At 35.3% G+C, this 17269-nt stretch overlaps 1 protein-coding gene across 1 annotated transcript in view; it reads left to right on the top strand.

The window, feature by feature from the left end:
- CCDC175 (coiled-coil domain containing 175) overlaps nt 1-17269 on the top strand; it is a 105951-nt gene that overhangs the window by 42430 nt on the left and 46252 nt on the right. The window contains exons 8-10 of the mRNA XM_074235919.1: nt 10789-10870; nt 12418-12554; nt 13674-13784. Coding sequence (XP_074092020.1) covers nt 10789-10870; nt 12418-12554; nt 13674-13784 — 330 coding nt within the window. The remainder of the gene's footprint in view (nt 1-10788; nt 10871-12417; nt 12555-13673; nt 13785-17269) is intronic.

The raw sequence follows: 17269 nt of genomic DNA, 5'->3' as shown, positions 1-17269 counted from the left end.
TACTAGACCTGGACCTACACTTTGGGGACAAGAAAAACAAGTCTAATCTTTTTTTCCACATGTAACCCTCCAAATCAGAGGTTCTTAACCTGAGGTCCTCAGACCTTTTTGAGGTAGGGATAGATTTTAGTGTCCAAGAACTTGCGATTTCAAAAATTTTAATAACTGTATTTCAATATACCCATATTTTCTCATGTATAAGATGCACCTTAATTTTGGGACCCAAAATTTGAAATAAATATTAGATAAAGTTATTGAACTCAAGTTTTATTCATCACAAAATTCTTATGACTCCTCATCACTGTCAAAACTCCCATCCATTAGCTTGTTCTTATCTGTGTTTGATGAAGAATCCCTGTCTCAAGAGAGGCTCTGCCTGCTCTCCTGCTTGTGCTCTGGTCTGGGGTTGACCACAAGTACTCCCTGGGCAAGTCTGGCATGTGGACACAAGCTCAGTCCATTCTATTTCATGAACCTGAAGCATCACTTGTGTCCTGCTTTGAAACCAGTCACTTCTTTTTCATCACAGTTCTTCTGGCCGCCTGCTGAACCATCTTTGTGGACAACAGGAATTCCACCCACCCTTTGCTCTTCAATCAATCTCTTCACTTCCCTCTCTAAGTCAAGCCATTTGGCTGCCTTGTCTCTCTCATGACCTTCTTTAGCTGTAGTGTTTTCAGTATTTTTTCAGGCTGGTAAACTGTGGAATTCTCATTCTTTCTTCTTCCTGTAGCCAGTCTTAGATGGTTTTCTCAGTTGGAGGAGGAAACTTCAGCTGCATGATTTCCATTGATGTTTGCAAACTGAATCACTTTGAACTTGAATTCGGCACTGTATGGAAATCTTTTCTGAGTCATTTCTGGGTGAAACATGGCAAAATGTAATCTAATATACTGCTAACAAATGCAAAATAATGAACACAAAGACAAGCATGGAAAAGTGGGAAACACAAGTGAAAAAAACCTACAACCACTGTATAAGATGCCCCCCCATTTTTAGGACCCAGATTTTTGAAAATGGTTCCTTATTATTAATCCAATATTAATTGCTTTTTTTAAAATATACTCTCCAACTTGTAACTTTCCCTTCTAAAATGGCACCTAGAACTGAGCAGAACATTCCAGAAGTGGTCTGACCAGAACAGTAGACCTGAAAGACAAACAATTCTTATTGTGTGAGAACTCAGTAAATATTATATTCAAATAGCAGCCCTGAGTGAAGCAAGGATGGCAAATGGCAGCCCTGCTTACTGACATTGAAGATGAATACATGTTTTCTTCTGGGTTGATCAGTGATGAGGGAAAATGAATAGTAGGCATAGACTTTCCAATCATATGTAAAACAGTGACCAAACTTGTATGCCTCCCAAAAGGAGTGATTACAGACTCAAGTCAATATAGTTGTCTCTTGCAGAAAAGTGTCATGTTACCTTCAAGAGTATATATGCTCCCCCCATAATGAGCCCTCATGAGGTTAAAGAAAAAATTTATGAAGACCTGGCATCCCTTAATCTTAATATTCCAAAAAGAGAATAAGCTTGTAATTCTGGGTAACTTTAATTCCAGTGCTGACACAGATTATCAAACATGTCAGGGAATCCTTGAGACCGAAACAACAACCACAGTGGTCACTTACTACTAAAAATCCAGCTCCTCCTGCCAAGAACATGACCTGATCAAAAGACTGGGTCTTCTCCAGCTATCTGAACAAAAGAATCTATCTCTACACAGACCACCCCAGGTTGACCCTCCCCTTCAATAAGCTAGATCATCCTAAATCCAGGGGAAGGTTCCAAGGAGAGGGGTTTATTTCCTAAGGACAATAACTTCCCTAGACTGGATTCTGTTTCTAAGGTCTTTGACTTGGGTGGGGTCCCACTCAAGAAACATAAGCATGGACCCAGAGGACCTGGGCAATCTTATCTAGCAGCAACATTCTTCAGAGGCTGCCTGAATGACTCACAGGGGCTGGTTTCTGAATAAGGAGATGGAAAACCTTAAAACCTAATTTAATAGTTGATTATTAATATAAGATAAAAATAATCATTTCTCTATGTAGCTCTTGGACAGATATTTTCAAATTAAGTCAATGAAATTTTCTTAAATGCTTTCATGGGTACTGTGCTAAAGAGCTAAATGAACCATTGTTTGTAGATGAACAATGAACTTGGTTCAAAATTGAAGAGGATAGGGGCAGCTAGGTGACATAGTGGATAAAGCACCATCCTTGAGGTCAGGAGTACCTGGGTTCAAATCCATTCTCAGACACTTAATAATTACTTAGCTGTGGGGCCTTGGGCAAGCCACTTAACCCCATTTGCCTTGCAAAAACCTAGAAAAAATCAATTGGAAAATTTGGGAAAAGAAACCCAAGAGAAGATTAACACCTTGAAAGAAGAAAACAAATCCTTAGAAAATACAATTGGACAAATGCAAAAAGAAAATTCTCTAAAGACTTCAATTGGACAAATGGAAAATTCTTTTTTTGTTTTTTTTTTATTTTTTAATTAAAGAAATGGAAAATCCTTACAAAAATAGAATTGATCAATTGGAAAAGGAATTGCAAAAGTTAAATGAAGAAAATTCTTCCCTAAAAAAAAGAATGGAGTCTGGAAATCAATAAATGCATGAGACAACAAGAATCATCAACAAAACCATTGACCTCGGGAATAGATCAAGAAGATATAAACTAAAAATTATTGTTCATCCTGAAAACGTTGAAGAGGAAAAAAAAAAAGCCTGGACTCAATATTACAGGATTTAGTGATTGAAAACTGCCCTGATAGCATGGAACCAGAGGGCAACATAGTTATTGAAAGAATACATTGATCCCCTCTGGAAAGGGATCCCAAAATGAAAACACCAAGGAATATTGTAGCCAAATTCCAGAATTATCAGATAAAAGAGAAAATCCTGCAAGCAGCCAGAAAGAAACAATTTAGATACCAAGGAGTCACAGAAAAGATTACAAAGTACCTGGCAGCAACAACATTAAGGGATTAAAGGGCCTAGAATACAATATTTCAAAGAGCAAGGGAGCATGGAATGCAGCCTAGAACCCATTATCTGGCAAAACTGAGCCTTCTTTTCCAGGGCAAAAGATGGACATTTAATGAAATAGGAGACTTCCAACTTTTAGTGATGAAAAGACCAGAGCTTAATAGAAAATTTGGACTTCAAAGATAAGACTCAAGAGACAAATGAAAAGGTAGGGGGGAGAAAAAGAAAAAAACTGTTATCAAATAAGATGAAACTGGCTATATCCATAACTGGGAGAAAGACTTTAATAATTCTAGAGAACTGTAACTCTATTAGAGAGAATTTATTTAGCCAGAAGTGATGGACATTCATGACTTATTAGAGAAATTGCTATCCAATAAGATGAAACTGGCTATATCCTTACCTGGGAGAAAGACTCTAATTAAACTCTCAATAATTGTAATTCTAGTAGAGAGAATATACTTTAGCCAGAAGTGATGGACACTCATGAACTTTCTGTGACTCAGAATGATTTTAAAACAATACCTCCTTAAAAAGAGGGATAGTAAAGAGATGGGAGATTGGGGAGACTGAATGGGGTAAATCTCATTACATTAAGAGGTACAAAGGGCCTATTGCAATAGAGGGGAATAAGGGAGGAGGTGAGAACCAACTGAATGTTACTCTTATGTGATTGGCTTAAAATTAACATACATATACTCAGTTAAGTTCAGAAACTTATCTTACCTTTAAAGTGTTAAAAAAGAGAAAAGGAGAGGGAAGGAAAGGGGGGAACCAACAGAAGGAAGAGAAGGAAGAAGGGGCAAAGGGAAAGGGGAAAAAGGGGAGGGGTTTGGATATAGGATAGCAAACACACTGAAAGTGGTGGTATTCAGAAACAAAATACTAGGGAATATGGGGGAAAGGGTGAAAAATACAGAGGGAAGATAATATGGAGGGAAATAAAGAGTTAGTAATTATAAATTTTACTGTGAATGGGATGAACTCTCCCTTAAAACGGAAGTGAATAGCAGAGTGGATTAAAAACCAGAATACTACAATGTGCTGCTTACAAGAAACTCATTTGAAGCAGAGAGATACGTATACAGTAAAGGGAAAAGGTTGGAGCAAAATATATTTTGCTTCAGTTGAAGTGAAAAAAGCAGGGGTAGCAATCCTTATCTCAGGCAAGCAACTGCAACAACAGATATCATCTTTTAAAAGAGATAAGGAAGGAAACCATATTCTCCTGAAAGGTACCATAGTCAATAAAGTAATTTCAATACTAAATATGGGCACCCAATGTTATAGCATCCAAATTCTTAGAGGAGAAGTTGAAGGAGTTACAGGAAGCCATAGACAGCAAAATTCCACTAGTGGGAGACCTCAACCTCCCACTCTCAGATTTAGATAAATCTAACTATAAAATAAACAAGAAGGAAGTTAGAGAGGTAAATAGATTGTTAGAAAACCTAGACATTATAGACTTATGGAGGAAATTGAATGGGGATAGAAAGGAATAGACTTTCTTTTCTTCAGTACATGGCATATACACAAAATTGACCATGTACTAGGGCACAAAAACCTAATGATCAATTGCAGAAAGGCAGAAATAGTGAATACATCTTTCTCAGATCATAATGCAAACAAAAATCATGTGCAATAATGGGCATACCTAAAACTAATTGGAAACTAAATAACCTCATTTTAAAGAATGAGTGGATCAAACAACAAATTATAGAAAGAATTATTTTATCCTAAATAATGACAATAATGAAACAGGATACCACTGAGATGTATATCTTAAATGCTTACATGAACAAATTAGAAAAAGAGAAAATAAATGAACTAAATATGCAACTAAAAATATCAAGAAAGAACAAATTAAAAATCCCCCAGTTAAATACCAAATTAGAAAGTCTAAAAATTAAAGGAGAAATTAATAAAATAAAAAGCAAGAAAACTATTGAACTAATAAATAAAACCAAGGGCTGTTTTTATGAAAAAAAAAATAAAATTGATAAACCTCTGGTTAATTTTATTTTAAAAAAAAGAAAGAAGAAAACCAAACTGCTAATATCATAAATGAAAAAGGTGAAGCCATTACCAATGAGGAGGAAATTAAAGTAATAATACTGAATTATTTTGCCCAACTCTATGCCAATAAATTTGACAATCTAAACGAAATGGATGTATATTTACAAAAATGTAAGTTGCCCAGGTAAAATGAAGAGGGAATTGAATACCTAAATAACCCTATCTCAGAAAAAGAAATTCAACAAGCCATTATTGAACTCCATAAGAAAAAATCTCCAGAACCAGATGGATTTACAAGTGAATTCTACCAAACATTTAAGAAACAACTAGTTCCAATCCTATATAAACTCTCTGGAAAAATAGGTGAAGATGGAACTCTGCCTAACTCTTTCTATGACACCAATATGGTGCTGATATGTAAACCAGGAAGAGTTAAAACAGAGAAAGAAAATTATAGACCTATCTCCCTGATGAATATAGATGCAAAAACTTTAAATAAAATCTTAGCAAAATGACTACTACAAGTTATCAGTAGGATAATACATTATGACTAATAGGATTTATCCCAGGAATGTAGGGTTGGTTCAGTATTAGGAAAACTGTCAGTATGATTAATTATATCAATAACAAATCTATCATAAATCATATGATTACATCAATAGATGCTGAAAAAGCTTTTGACAAAATACAGCACCCATTCCTACTAAAAACACTAGAAAATGTAGGAATGAATGGCTTGTTCCTTGGAATAATAAGCAGTAACTATATGAAACCATCAACAAGCATTATATGCAATGGGGATAGGCTAGAGGCATTCCCAATAAGATCAGGGGTGAAACAAGGATGCCCACTATCACCACTACTATTCAATGTCGTATTAGAAATGTTAGCCTCAGGGGTGGCTAGGTGGTGCAGTGGAAAGAGCACCAGCCTTGAGTCAGGAGTACCTGAGTTCAAATCTGGCCTCAGACACTTAATAATTACCTAGCTGTGTGGCCTTGGGCAAGCCACTTAACCCCATTGACTTGCAAAAAGAAAAAAAAGCTAAAAAAAAAAGTAATGTTAGCTTCAGCAATAAGAGAAGAAAAAGAAATTGAAGGAATTAGAATATGGAACAAAGAGACAAAACTCTTACTCTTTGCAGATGACATGATGGTATAACTAGAGAATCCCAAAAAATCATCTAAAAAAACTACTAGAAATATTTAGCAATTAGAAAGGTTGCAGGATATAAAATAAACTCTCATAAATCCTCAACATTTCTACATTTGCCTAGCAAGATGAAGCAGAAAGAGCTAGAAAGAGAAATCCCATTCAAAGTAACTTCAGACAATATAAAATACCTGGGAATCTACCTGTCAAGGCAGACTCAAAAACTTTTTTAAAACAATTACAAAACACTTTTCACACAAATATAATCAGATTTAAATAACTCGGCAAATATCAACTGCTCATGGATAAGCCAAGAATTATAATAAAAATGACAATTCTACCAAAATTAAACTACTTGTTTAGTGCCCTAAGAATCAAAATTCCAATTAATTAATGAGTTAGAAAAAGTTGTAAACAAATTCATATGGAGAAATAAGAAGTCGAGAATTTCCTGGGATTTAATGAAAAAGGTGTAAAAGAAGGTGGTTTAATCCCACCAGATCTAAAATTATATTATAAAGAATTAGTCATCAAAACTCTCTGGTATTGGCTAAGAAATAGAGTGGTGGATCAGTGGAATAGAATAGGTGCAATAGTAGGAATTGATTATAGTAATATGCTGTTTGATAAACCCAAAGAGTTCAGCTATTGGGATAAAAACTCTCCCTTCGATAAAAACTTTTGGGGAAAAGTGGAAGTTAGTATGGCAGAAACTTGGATTAGACCAATACTGCACACCCTATACTAAGATAAGATCAAAATGGAGACAGGATCTAGACATAAAAACAGTATTATAAGCAAGCTAGGAGATCAAGGAATATTTTACCTGTCAGATCTATGGAAGGGAAGCAGTTTATGACCAAGGAAGAGATAAAGAACACTATTAAAAATGAACTAGACAATTTTGACTATATTAAATTAAAAGGCTCTTGCATAAATAAAACCACTATAACCAAAATTAAAAGAAATGTAGTAAATTGGGAAACAATTTTTACTACTAGTATTTCTAACAAAGGACTCATTTCTAAAATATACAGAGAACTGAGTCAAATTTAAAAAAAAAAGACAAGCCATTCCAAGGCAATTTACAGATGAGGAAATCAAAACGATCCATACTCATGAAAAATTGCTCTAAATCACTAATTATTAGAGAAATGCAAAGTAAAACATCTCCAAGGTACCACCTCACACCTCTCAATGTTGGAAGGGAGGTAGGAAATCTGGGACACTAATACTAATTGTTGGTGGAGCTGTGAACTCATCCAATCTTTCTGGATAACAATTTGGAATTATGCCCAAAAGGCAACAAAAACGTTCATATCCTTTGATCCAGCAATACCACTAGTAGGTTTATACCTACCCTGAAGAGATTATGAAAAAAAGGCAAAAACATCACCTACACAAAAAATATTCATAGCAGCTCTGTTTGTGGTGGCAAAGAATTGGAAATTGAGGGGATGTCCACCAATTGGGGAAATGGTTTAATAAACTGTGGTATATGTATGTGATGGAACACTATTGTTCTATTGGAAAATAGAAGGGATGGGAATTCAGGGAAGCCTGGAAGGATTTGCATGAACTGATGCTGAGTGAAATGAGCAGAACCAGAAGAACACTGTGCACCCTAATAACAACATGGGAGTGATGATCCACATTAATGAACTTGCTCATAGCAACAGGGCAACAATCTGGTACAATTTTGGAGTATCTGTGATGGAGAATGCCATCTATATCCTGAGAAATAATTGTGGTGTTTGAACAAAAACCAAAGACTATTACCTTTAATTAACAAAAATGTTATTATGTAATTCTGCTACATCTCATACTTTATGTTTCTTCCTTAAGGATATGATTTCTCTCTCATCACATTCAACTTAGATTAATACATACCATGGAAACAATGTAAAGACTAACAGACTACCTTCTGTGGGGGGGAGGGAAGCAAGATGGGGGGAATCTTTAAAAATAAAAAAACAAACAAATAAATGAAATTAAGAAGTTATGCTTTGATTTTAATGATCCCAAGTGGAGATTTTTGTTCTCCTAGTGTGGCTCTGAGGCTTTGGCTCGTGGAACACCGTGATCTTGAGCAAGATTAAAATCATAAATAAAAGGACAAAGGAGATTCACAGAGTGTACATTAGTAGACAGCAACATGCTTCCAACAATTATTTGCATGAGAAAAATAATGTAAAAAATTTTATTGAGGACATGTGTGAATGAAAAAGGATATGGTTCAAGAATAAGACAACTGCATGCCAGCCCAAGTGGCACAGTTATAGCCTGAGAAGAGGAAGACCTTTGAGTAAATCCTTGATTAGAGATTATGGGGACATAGACAAGAATTTCTCAAGATAATAAGGTATTATTCACAGTAAAGAAACTGTGAATCTACCAAGATACCCCTCAAAATAATCTGATATTTTGTCCACTCTTCCAATAAATTCTGATTTTTTTCACCTCAGTTCGTTCTTGCAAAATCTTGTTCTTGCTCCAAATATCCTTTCAACTGAATTTTTATGGCCATGTCATTTATGCCTTCATCAAAGTTGTTGATAAAATTGTTGAACAAAATAGTCACCCTGTTATTCCATCTAAACTCATGTAATGGTAATAGTTTTGAACTTGGAGTCTTGTGACCTCACTTTGAACCTAACTCAGATAATTCTTAGTCATATGCTTAAAAACAAGCTCCTTAATCTCCTTGAGGTTTGGGTTACTCATCTGGAAAGTGATAATTACCCTTGTTCTATGTACCTTAGAAGGTTGTGAGGAAAGTGCTTTGCAAACTTTAGAGACATGTAATTGTGGGTATGTAGATTTGTGAGTTATTGGCATAAAGATGCTGATTGAACCCTTGGGTACTGATAAGGTCATCAAATCAAAGACTATGAAGAGAATATTAAAATGTGCCAGGGCTGAGCACTGTAACAGGCAGTCAAGATATGAATGATAATTTAGTTAAGAATATTGAAAATGAATAGACAGGTAGGTGAAGACCCAGGAAGAAATAATGTCAGGAATATCCAGGGAGAACAGAAGTGAAAAGTGAAACCTGAGAAAGTCATTGGATTCAGCAATTCAGAAATTCCTTAGAGTAGACTTAGTGAACTTCACTGATAGTAGGTTGGAAGTCCAGTTACAAGGGGTTAAGAAGCGAAAAGGGAAGGTCAGTGACCACCTCTTCAATTTCTTTGTCAACCAGTGCCATTATCTTGGAATCATGCTTGTTCCTCTCTTGCTTGATTCCTTTTCCCTTCCCTTTAGGTTGCCAAATCCTTTTGATTCTATCTCGCTACTGTGCCCTTTCCTCCTATGGTTTTATTTTAAATTATTATTTTGGTCACTGGTAAACTTCTTGCCTAGACTATTGTAGGTATTTTCTCTTGGTCTCCCTACCTCCAGAGAAGTCAAAATAACTTACTGTATAAGCCATGTCTCTGTCTCTGTCTCTGTCTCTCTCTCTCTCTCTCTCTCTGTCTCTCTCTCTCTGTCTCTCTCTCACACACACACACACACACACACACACACACACACACAAATACCACTCAAAAAACAAACTGCAGAGACCCCTTTGGATAAATTATAAAATACAAACTTGTCAGCCTACAACAGTGTTGGACCTTAATTAATATGGCTCCAACTTCCCTTTCCAGACATACTTCACATGATTCTGCTTCAATAATTTCACGCAAAATTGTAGTGTTTCAGAGGTTCTCCACACTTAACATGCTGCCTCTTATCACTGTATTCTCACTAGGCAATATCCTTAAACCCAACCCAGGAAGTCAGTGCCTTCTTATCTTCTCTTAATGCTGAGGTCAGGTGAACTTGACCTATCTCAATTTTTAGTGGTCATTTTTTAAAATACATTGTGTATATCTTATACATTGTTGTTATTTAATCATTTCAGTAACTGGTTCTTTGTGACTCTATTTGGGATTTTCTTGACAAAGGTACTGGAGTGATTTGCTACTTTCTTCCCAGCTCATTTTATAAATGAGGAAATTGAGGCAAATAGGGTTAAGTGACTTACCCAGGGTCACACAGCTAGTAAGTCTGACTTGAACTCAGCTTTTCCTGTCTCCAGGTCAGGTCCTCTTTCTAACAAACCACATAGCTACTCTATATAAAGAATGAATGTGTTATTCAGTTGTGTATAACTCTTTATGACCTAATGGAACATACTGTCCATGGGATTTTTTTGGCAAAGTTACTAAAATGATTTTTCATTACCTTTACCGGTGGATTCAGGCAAACAGAGATTCAGTGACTTGCCTGAGAACACATAGTAAGGGTCTAAGGCAGATTTGAACTCAAGATTTATTGCAAATTCTTCTTTTATTTAAATCTTGTGCAGGTTATTTTCTATGGCACTGGTGGCTACTGTTGGCATCCATATTTCTATTTCATAACTTTTAACTGATACCAAAATTCAATTGATAACTTAAAAAATACTTTGCAATTGATATGGAATTGCCTATTTTTGATTTCTGTCTACTGGGAATGTAAATAAATGGTTTGTGATACCATATATTTGCATGCATAAGTATGCATGTTATTCTCCTTTAAGATATTTTCTTGTATTACTAATATATATTTGACCTGTTTTCATTCTTAGACTTGACTATATGGATTTGCTTGAAGAAATGGCAAGATCATCTAAACTGAACCAAGAAGAATTACAAAAAAGCATAAGACAGGTGAGAAGATCAACATCATGTTTCTTTGGGAGAATGGTTTTTATTTGAATATGTTTAACAACGAAGGATATAAAATTTATCCAAAACTAAGGTATATCTTTGAAATACTTTAAAATAAGGGAGACTCAACTTTTTGATAACTAATAAAAGTCATGAGCAATCCCAATTTGAAAAAATAATTAAATCTTTATCTCATCTGAAGTATGTTAAATATGAAAGAATAGAAACTCTGCATGGGTGAGAATAAATTATATTTTATACAAATACAAACAATTTTGTAAGCCTTGGAAACAAATAGGAAAGAAACTTTCAACATGCTTCTAAATGGTTCTTTCTTTGCTGAGTACATAAAGCATGAATCATGCCACAATCAATTGATGTTATTAGAGAAAGAGAAGAAATAAATATATTCTCTCCCATCTCTGCTCCCATCCCTTGGAAAGGGGGAAAGTCTTGGGCAGTTTCTATATCTTTTAAAAGAAAAGTACCCTGTATTCCCTATGAAACATGCTCAGAGTTGCCATTCCTGGTTCCAAGTAACTACATGAAGGTTTGAAGGGACCTTGTTTCTGGTAAAGTCTGGTAAGCTCTGAGGGACTTGCACTTTAAGATGGAGAAGAGTTTCTGTTCTGACTGCTGAGCCAGAGGAGCTTATGAGTCAGTAGATATCCACATTGGCTTGACCTATTCCTCCATCTCTCTTGTCCTTTGCAGAGGGTCCAGGACTCTTTCACCAGAGTCAGGGAGGAGGAAGCTTGGCTTATATAATGAGCCCCTCCACAACAGATTTTTGGGGATATGCATGTGGTTTCTGAAGCATATGTCTTTCTAAGGCAAGCCTGAATTTGAGCTGCCTCATTTGTGGGTTGTTGTTGTTTTCTGATTTTAGGAGTAGGAAGTCTATAGACCTGCTTGGGATTGGAGACTATCTCCTGAGTTTGAGAGGTCCATAGGTTCTGAGTCCAATATGAGAAGTAATAGCCGCAGCAGCAGCAGGAGCTGGCAGCAAAAGGGAAGCTTCTTATCAGAAAAGAAAGCCACCAGAAGACCTATGCCTGGTAGTTTTAACAGCAAACAGACCTACCTCCCACTAGGGCTGTTGTGTCAAAAAAAAAAAAGAATGACTTCCAATATGCTGTAAACCTTAAAATAATTGTTGGGGTGACTGAAAATCAATGTCAGTGAATCTGTGAGAATGTTAGTTGACCAAATCTTTGAAAGCTTTTTTCATATCTGCTCTTTCCTCTGTTTCCAAAGGACCTTTTGGGTTGTAAGTCATTCTAGAGGCAAAAGAAATGCCTCTAGTTGATGAGTATCACATTTGTATAGGAAGATCTAAATTTAAGGAGAATCACTTAGAAGGCAAAAAGTGTGGAGGAGAATCTAGAGCAGTGAAAAAAGCTTAAGATGTGGAGATTGAGGAGGGAGGGAGGGAAAGGGAAAGAAGGAAGGAAAGATAGAAAGTGGAAGATGGAAGAAAGAAAAAGGGAGAGGGGAAAGGAAACAAGAGAAGAAAATGTCTATTCTGTTAATTTGTTACTTTTCAGGCTACTGGAAGATTATCAAAGATAATGGCACAAAATGATAATCTTAAAGGAAAAAGTAAAGTTCTTATGGAACAGCTTACGACTGCTCTACAAGAAGAAAAGGACTCTTATTTCAGAAAGAAAGCAACTGAACAAATGTATGTTTTAATTTATAATTTATAGTTGGGGTATGCTGCCACCAAGTGGGGAGAATTCATCCAGGTTTAAGGGGTCAGGAGCTGCATGTTTTTCCCAAGATTGACATTGGTGGTTCTTCCTGCAAATCCATTCTAGCTTTCACCTATGCATTTTTCAATAATGCTATGAAAAGTTAGATTTTTAGCTCCACTAACATGTCATGCCTGAGGTCATCGATTTTATATTATTGCATATGATTTTCCTCCCTTGGAGCAGGTCAACCAAGTTTAGTACTTGCAACACTTTCATTTCTAAACTTCACTTAAGGAAAAAATTACAATGACTGTTCACCAAACTCTCAAAGCAGATGCCTTGTGAAGAGAGAACCCTGTAATTAAAAAAAAGGCCTCTGAGAACACCATTTGAAATTGGTATTATATACAAGTGTTATTATAGATGAAGGATAGTTCAGGTCAATGCATGGAAGACAGCTCTTCTATGAGTTATTAATAAAAATGAAGAAAGCTTTAGAGGGCAATTTGATTGACTTAAAATGAAGAAGCAACCTCAGGTCCACCCAACCTCTAAGAAGGTACTTTTGACAATTATGAGGTGAAGAATAAGAAAATTCACACACATAAACACATAAACATACACAATCTGAGGGGGGTAGGGGGACCATTGTATTTAACTACATGCAATTTAATGTTTTTAATTTAAAACAGATATTAATTTTCCATTCTCCTTGAGCAAAAATTGGGATAGTCAAAGTAGGATAACTCTAATTTTACAAAGCTTGTTCAAATTTTATAATGCTTATAAGAGCTTGTCATTCCAAAAATAGAAAAGCAATGAACATTTTTCCTTCATCCCTTGCTTTATTTTTCTTCCTGTGATTTGGAATGTCAAAGGAATTTATTAAAAAGTCTCCTCTAACACAGAAGAATCAATGAAGGATCAGAGAGGCTTTCTGGTTTGCTGTTTCTGTTCATTTGCTTGACCAGATTTCATGAATTACTAAATACTTTGCACTTTTTTGGCCTTCTTTGGTAATTGAGATTTTTCTCCTTTTGAGTAGTTAAAATGTCTTTTGAAAACTTTAATTCATTAAAATACATGCTTATTTTTTTCCTGATTAGAATTGACAAACAAGATGAACTTATTACTGAGAAAAGAATCTTCTTAACCAAAAGACTAACTGACATCAAAACCCTACAAGATTCAATAGATAAACTCCGGAACCTCTATAAGTATGTAGCATTTTTAAAGTTTATAAGTCATAATGACTTTGTTTTACCTTGTTCATTTTTAAATGGATGATAATGATAATAGCCAACTTTTAAATAGTTCTTACTATAAGCCAGGCCAGGTATTGTTCTAAGTGACTGACAGTCTCATTCTATCCTCACAACAACAGGATGTCCCAAAGGTCCCAAAGACTTGTAGGAAAGCAAGTTTTTCTATTTAGCCACTTAAGGGACACAGTTATAAATAATTTATTCGAGTTTTTTTGTTACCCTTGCTATTCGAATATTCATTAAAATGCAAACCTCTATGGAAACACAGAAGCATAAGGCTTCATGGACAGTGCGCATTATAGTTTCATTACCTGGATATTACCATATGATTGACTTCTGCCCCACCATTTCTGTGGTTCAATTCCCTGTTCTCATGTCACCAGGTTTCAGTTACACATCACCATCATGCAGCCTCCCTAAAATAAGATATGTGCTTTCTCTGACACTTGAGATGATTGCAAAGAGATGCAATGTTAGTATTAGACCTGTACTCAGAAAGATTTGAATTCAAATCCAACCTAAGACATTTATAGGTCACAATTTTTCCATCTGTAAAATGGGGAAAATAATAGCAGTTTTAGGAGAACTAGATGGCACTATAGTACAGAGCACAAAGCCTGAATCCAAGAAAACTCATCTTGCTGAGTTCAAATTTGATTTCAGATACTTCCTAACTGTGTGTGACCCTGGGCAAGTCACTTAACTCTGTTTGCCTCAGTTTCCTCATCTGCCAAATGAACTGGAGAAGAAAATGGCAAATCATTCCAGTAGCTTTGTTAAGAAAACCTTAAATGGTGTCATAAAGAGTCAAGCACAATTGAAATGTGAACAACAACAACAACAACAAATAGTACTTATCTCCCAAAGTTATCTTGAAGATTAAATAAAATAATATTTATAAAGTGCTTTGTAGACCTTAAAGTGATGTATAAATAAATGCTAAACATTGGTATTATTATTAGATAACAAATGTTTTCTTTCCCCATCAGATTTATGATCACAGGTTTTCAAAAGTCTTCATTGAACAACTGGAATTTAGTTTTCATTTAAATGCCAAACCTTTGGAAATTATTTGATTCAAATTACAGAAAAATTATTTACTCACATTTTTCAAGAATGTATCTGTGTACTCTTTGAAACACTACCAGGTTACAATCTATGGAGTCAAGTTCTTTTTTTTAGTACATTAATCATTTCCACTTCCTTTGCAAATTTCTTGCATTGTTAATATCTGGTTCTGTTCTAAAAAGGTATAGTCTCTGGAATGAATTTTCTGATTTCCACACATGATTTTGGGTGACCCACTTTTCGAAGGGTGAAATCATCAGTCCAGGGGAGCAAAGTGACTAACTTGGAAGACTATTGTAATAATTCACACATAAACTATGGTGGATTGGGTCTAGGATGGTGGCAGGGGGAGAAGGATTGATATGAGAGATATCTCAAAAAGTAGATTATTAGCACCTGATGACTGATTGGATATAGGAAATCAGTCAGTATGCATTTATTTATCAATTGTATGAGGCACTATGCTAAAGACTGGAGATAGGATAAGGACAGACATAGAGACTGGACTCATGATTTTACTGATGTAGCAAACTCCCAGGTGAAAAAGCTCCTCCTTCTACTGCAAGTTGACACATTCTCTGTAATGTGTTAGAGTAATGACAAATTGAGTGGTCTGCTGGAGATTAAAGAGCCAATAAATGAGAGAGGTCAGATTTGAACTCCAGTCTTCCTGGGTTCAAATCTGACTCTCCATTCACTACTTTATTGAGAGGATGAGGATTTGACAACAAACAAAATGTCCACTCCCCTCAAGGAGTTTACATTCAACTAGGAGGAATGTATGTAAATATACATATATACAAATAAACATTATATAGGGGCGACTAGGTGGCGCAGTGGATAGAGCACTGGCCTTGGAGTCAGGAGTACCTGAGTTCAAATCCGACCTCAGACACTTAATAATTACCTAGCCATGTGGCCTTGGGCAAGCCACTTAACCCCATTGCCTTGGAAAAAAATCTAAAAAAAAATAACAAAATAAACGTTATATAAATATTACATAAATAAACATTATATAAATTATATAAATATATTTGACATAAATAAACATTATATAAATACATAAAATCTGTAGGATTGGGGAGTGAGGAGAGTATTACCAGGTGGAAGGATTAGGAAATGATTCACATAGGTGTGGCATAGTTTAAAAGAAACAAGAATGAATGAATAAAATGAAATGAGATGGGAGTGCATTCTAGGAATGAGAGAAAGTCAGTGAAAAGATCAGAATGTGAAATAAAGTATCCTATATAAAGAAAAAGGAGGATGGCTTGAGTGGATCATAGCTTGTGAGAACACAAAGTAATTTATAACAAGAAAAGAAAGTGAAGTTGGGATCAGGTTGCAAAGGAAAACAAAACAGAAAATTTTATATTCAATCAAAAGGCAATAGGGAGTCATTAGAGTTTGATAGAGGGAGTGTACTTTAGGAAAACTATTTTGGCAACTAGGTGAGAAAGGAGAAAACTGAGGCTTAACCTTGTGCTCAGGGTTTTTAATATGAGTTTTCTTTCTCCTGAGATCTTAGTCATTCAGTCTTTCTTATCTCCTATTCCACTATTACTCACATTCTGATGCCTCCCTTGATGGTGCATCTCACAAGGGCAAGACATCAAAATTGTCTTAGCCTTTTCTCATGCTGAATAATTCCCCACTGTGGTTTCTACTTAGAGCTTCCAAACACTACTTAGTCTAGATCTTTGTTAGAGAAGTTGGGGAAATTAAACCATATTCTTTCCCCTCTATTTTTTTCCATCTTTGTTGGTGTCAAATCTTTCATTTTAAAAATGTTTCTACCTAATTTCAAGAATCTTTATTAATTCTCTATTTTCTTAGGTGTCAAATATAAACTTGCCCCAGAATTCAAGGTCCTCCAATAATTTGTTCATTCTAATTCCCCTAATTTCATTGTTCATTAGCATCTTACTTGGATAATTTTAAGTCTCATATGACTTACTTCATTTTGTCTCTTTATCTTTACATACTATATTTCTCTACACGATATATATTCTTTGTTTCTTAGCACTTATATCAACCTACTTAAAATGCATTCCTGGGAAAACTTTCATAAAGGCCACATCTGAATCTATTCCTCTGGACACTTGTCACTCTATAGTGTTGCTATATGTACTTTGCACTTTATTGAATCATTCAATTCATAAGTATTGATTGAACATCTATTACATGTCATGCATTGGGTTGACTTTGAGAAAACAAAGACAAAAGTTATTCTTAAGGAATTTATATATTCCACATGAGAGACATGTAAACAGATAAGTGAATGTATGAAATATATACAAAGTGAGATCAAAAGCTAATTTTGAAGGGGAGACCCAAGACCTACATCTCTTGAATGAGTAATTCTAATT

The sequence above is a fragment of the Macrotis lagotis genome, chromosome 4, assembly GCF_037893015.1.
Source record: "Macrotis lagotis isolate mMagLag1 chromosome 4, bilby.v1.9.chrom.fasta, whole genome shotgun sequence".
Classification (NCBI taxonomy): domain Eukaryota; kingdom Metazoa; phylum Chordata; class Mammalia; order Peramelemorphia; family Peramelidae; genus Macrotis; species Macrotis lagotis.
The sequence above is the reverse complement of the archived record's forward strand: the minus strand, read 5'-3'. Positions and strand labels throughout refer to the sequence as shown.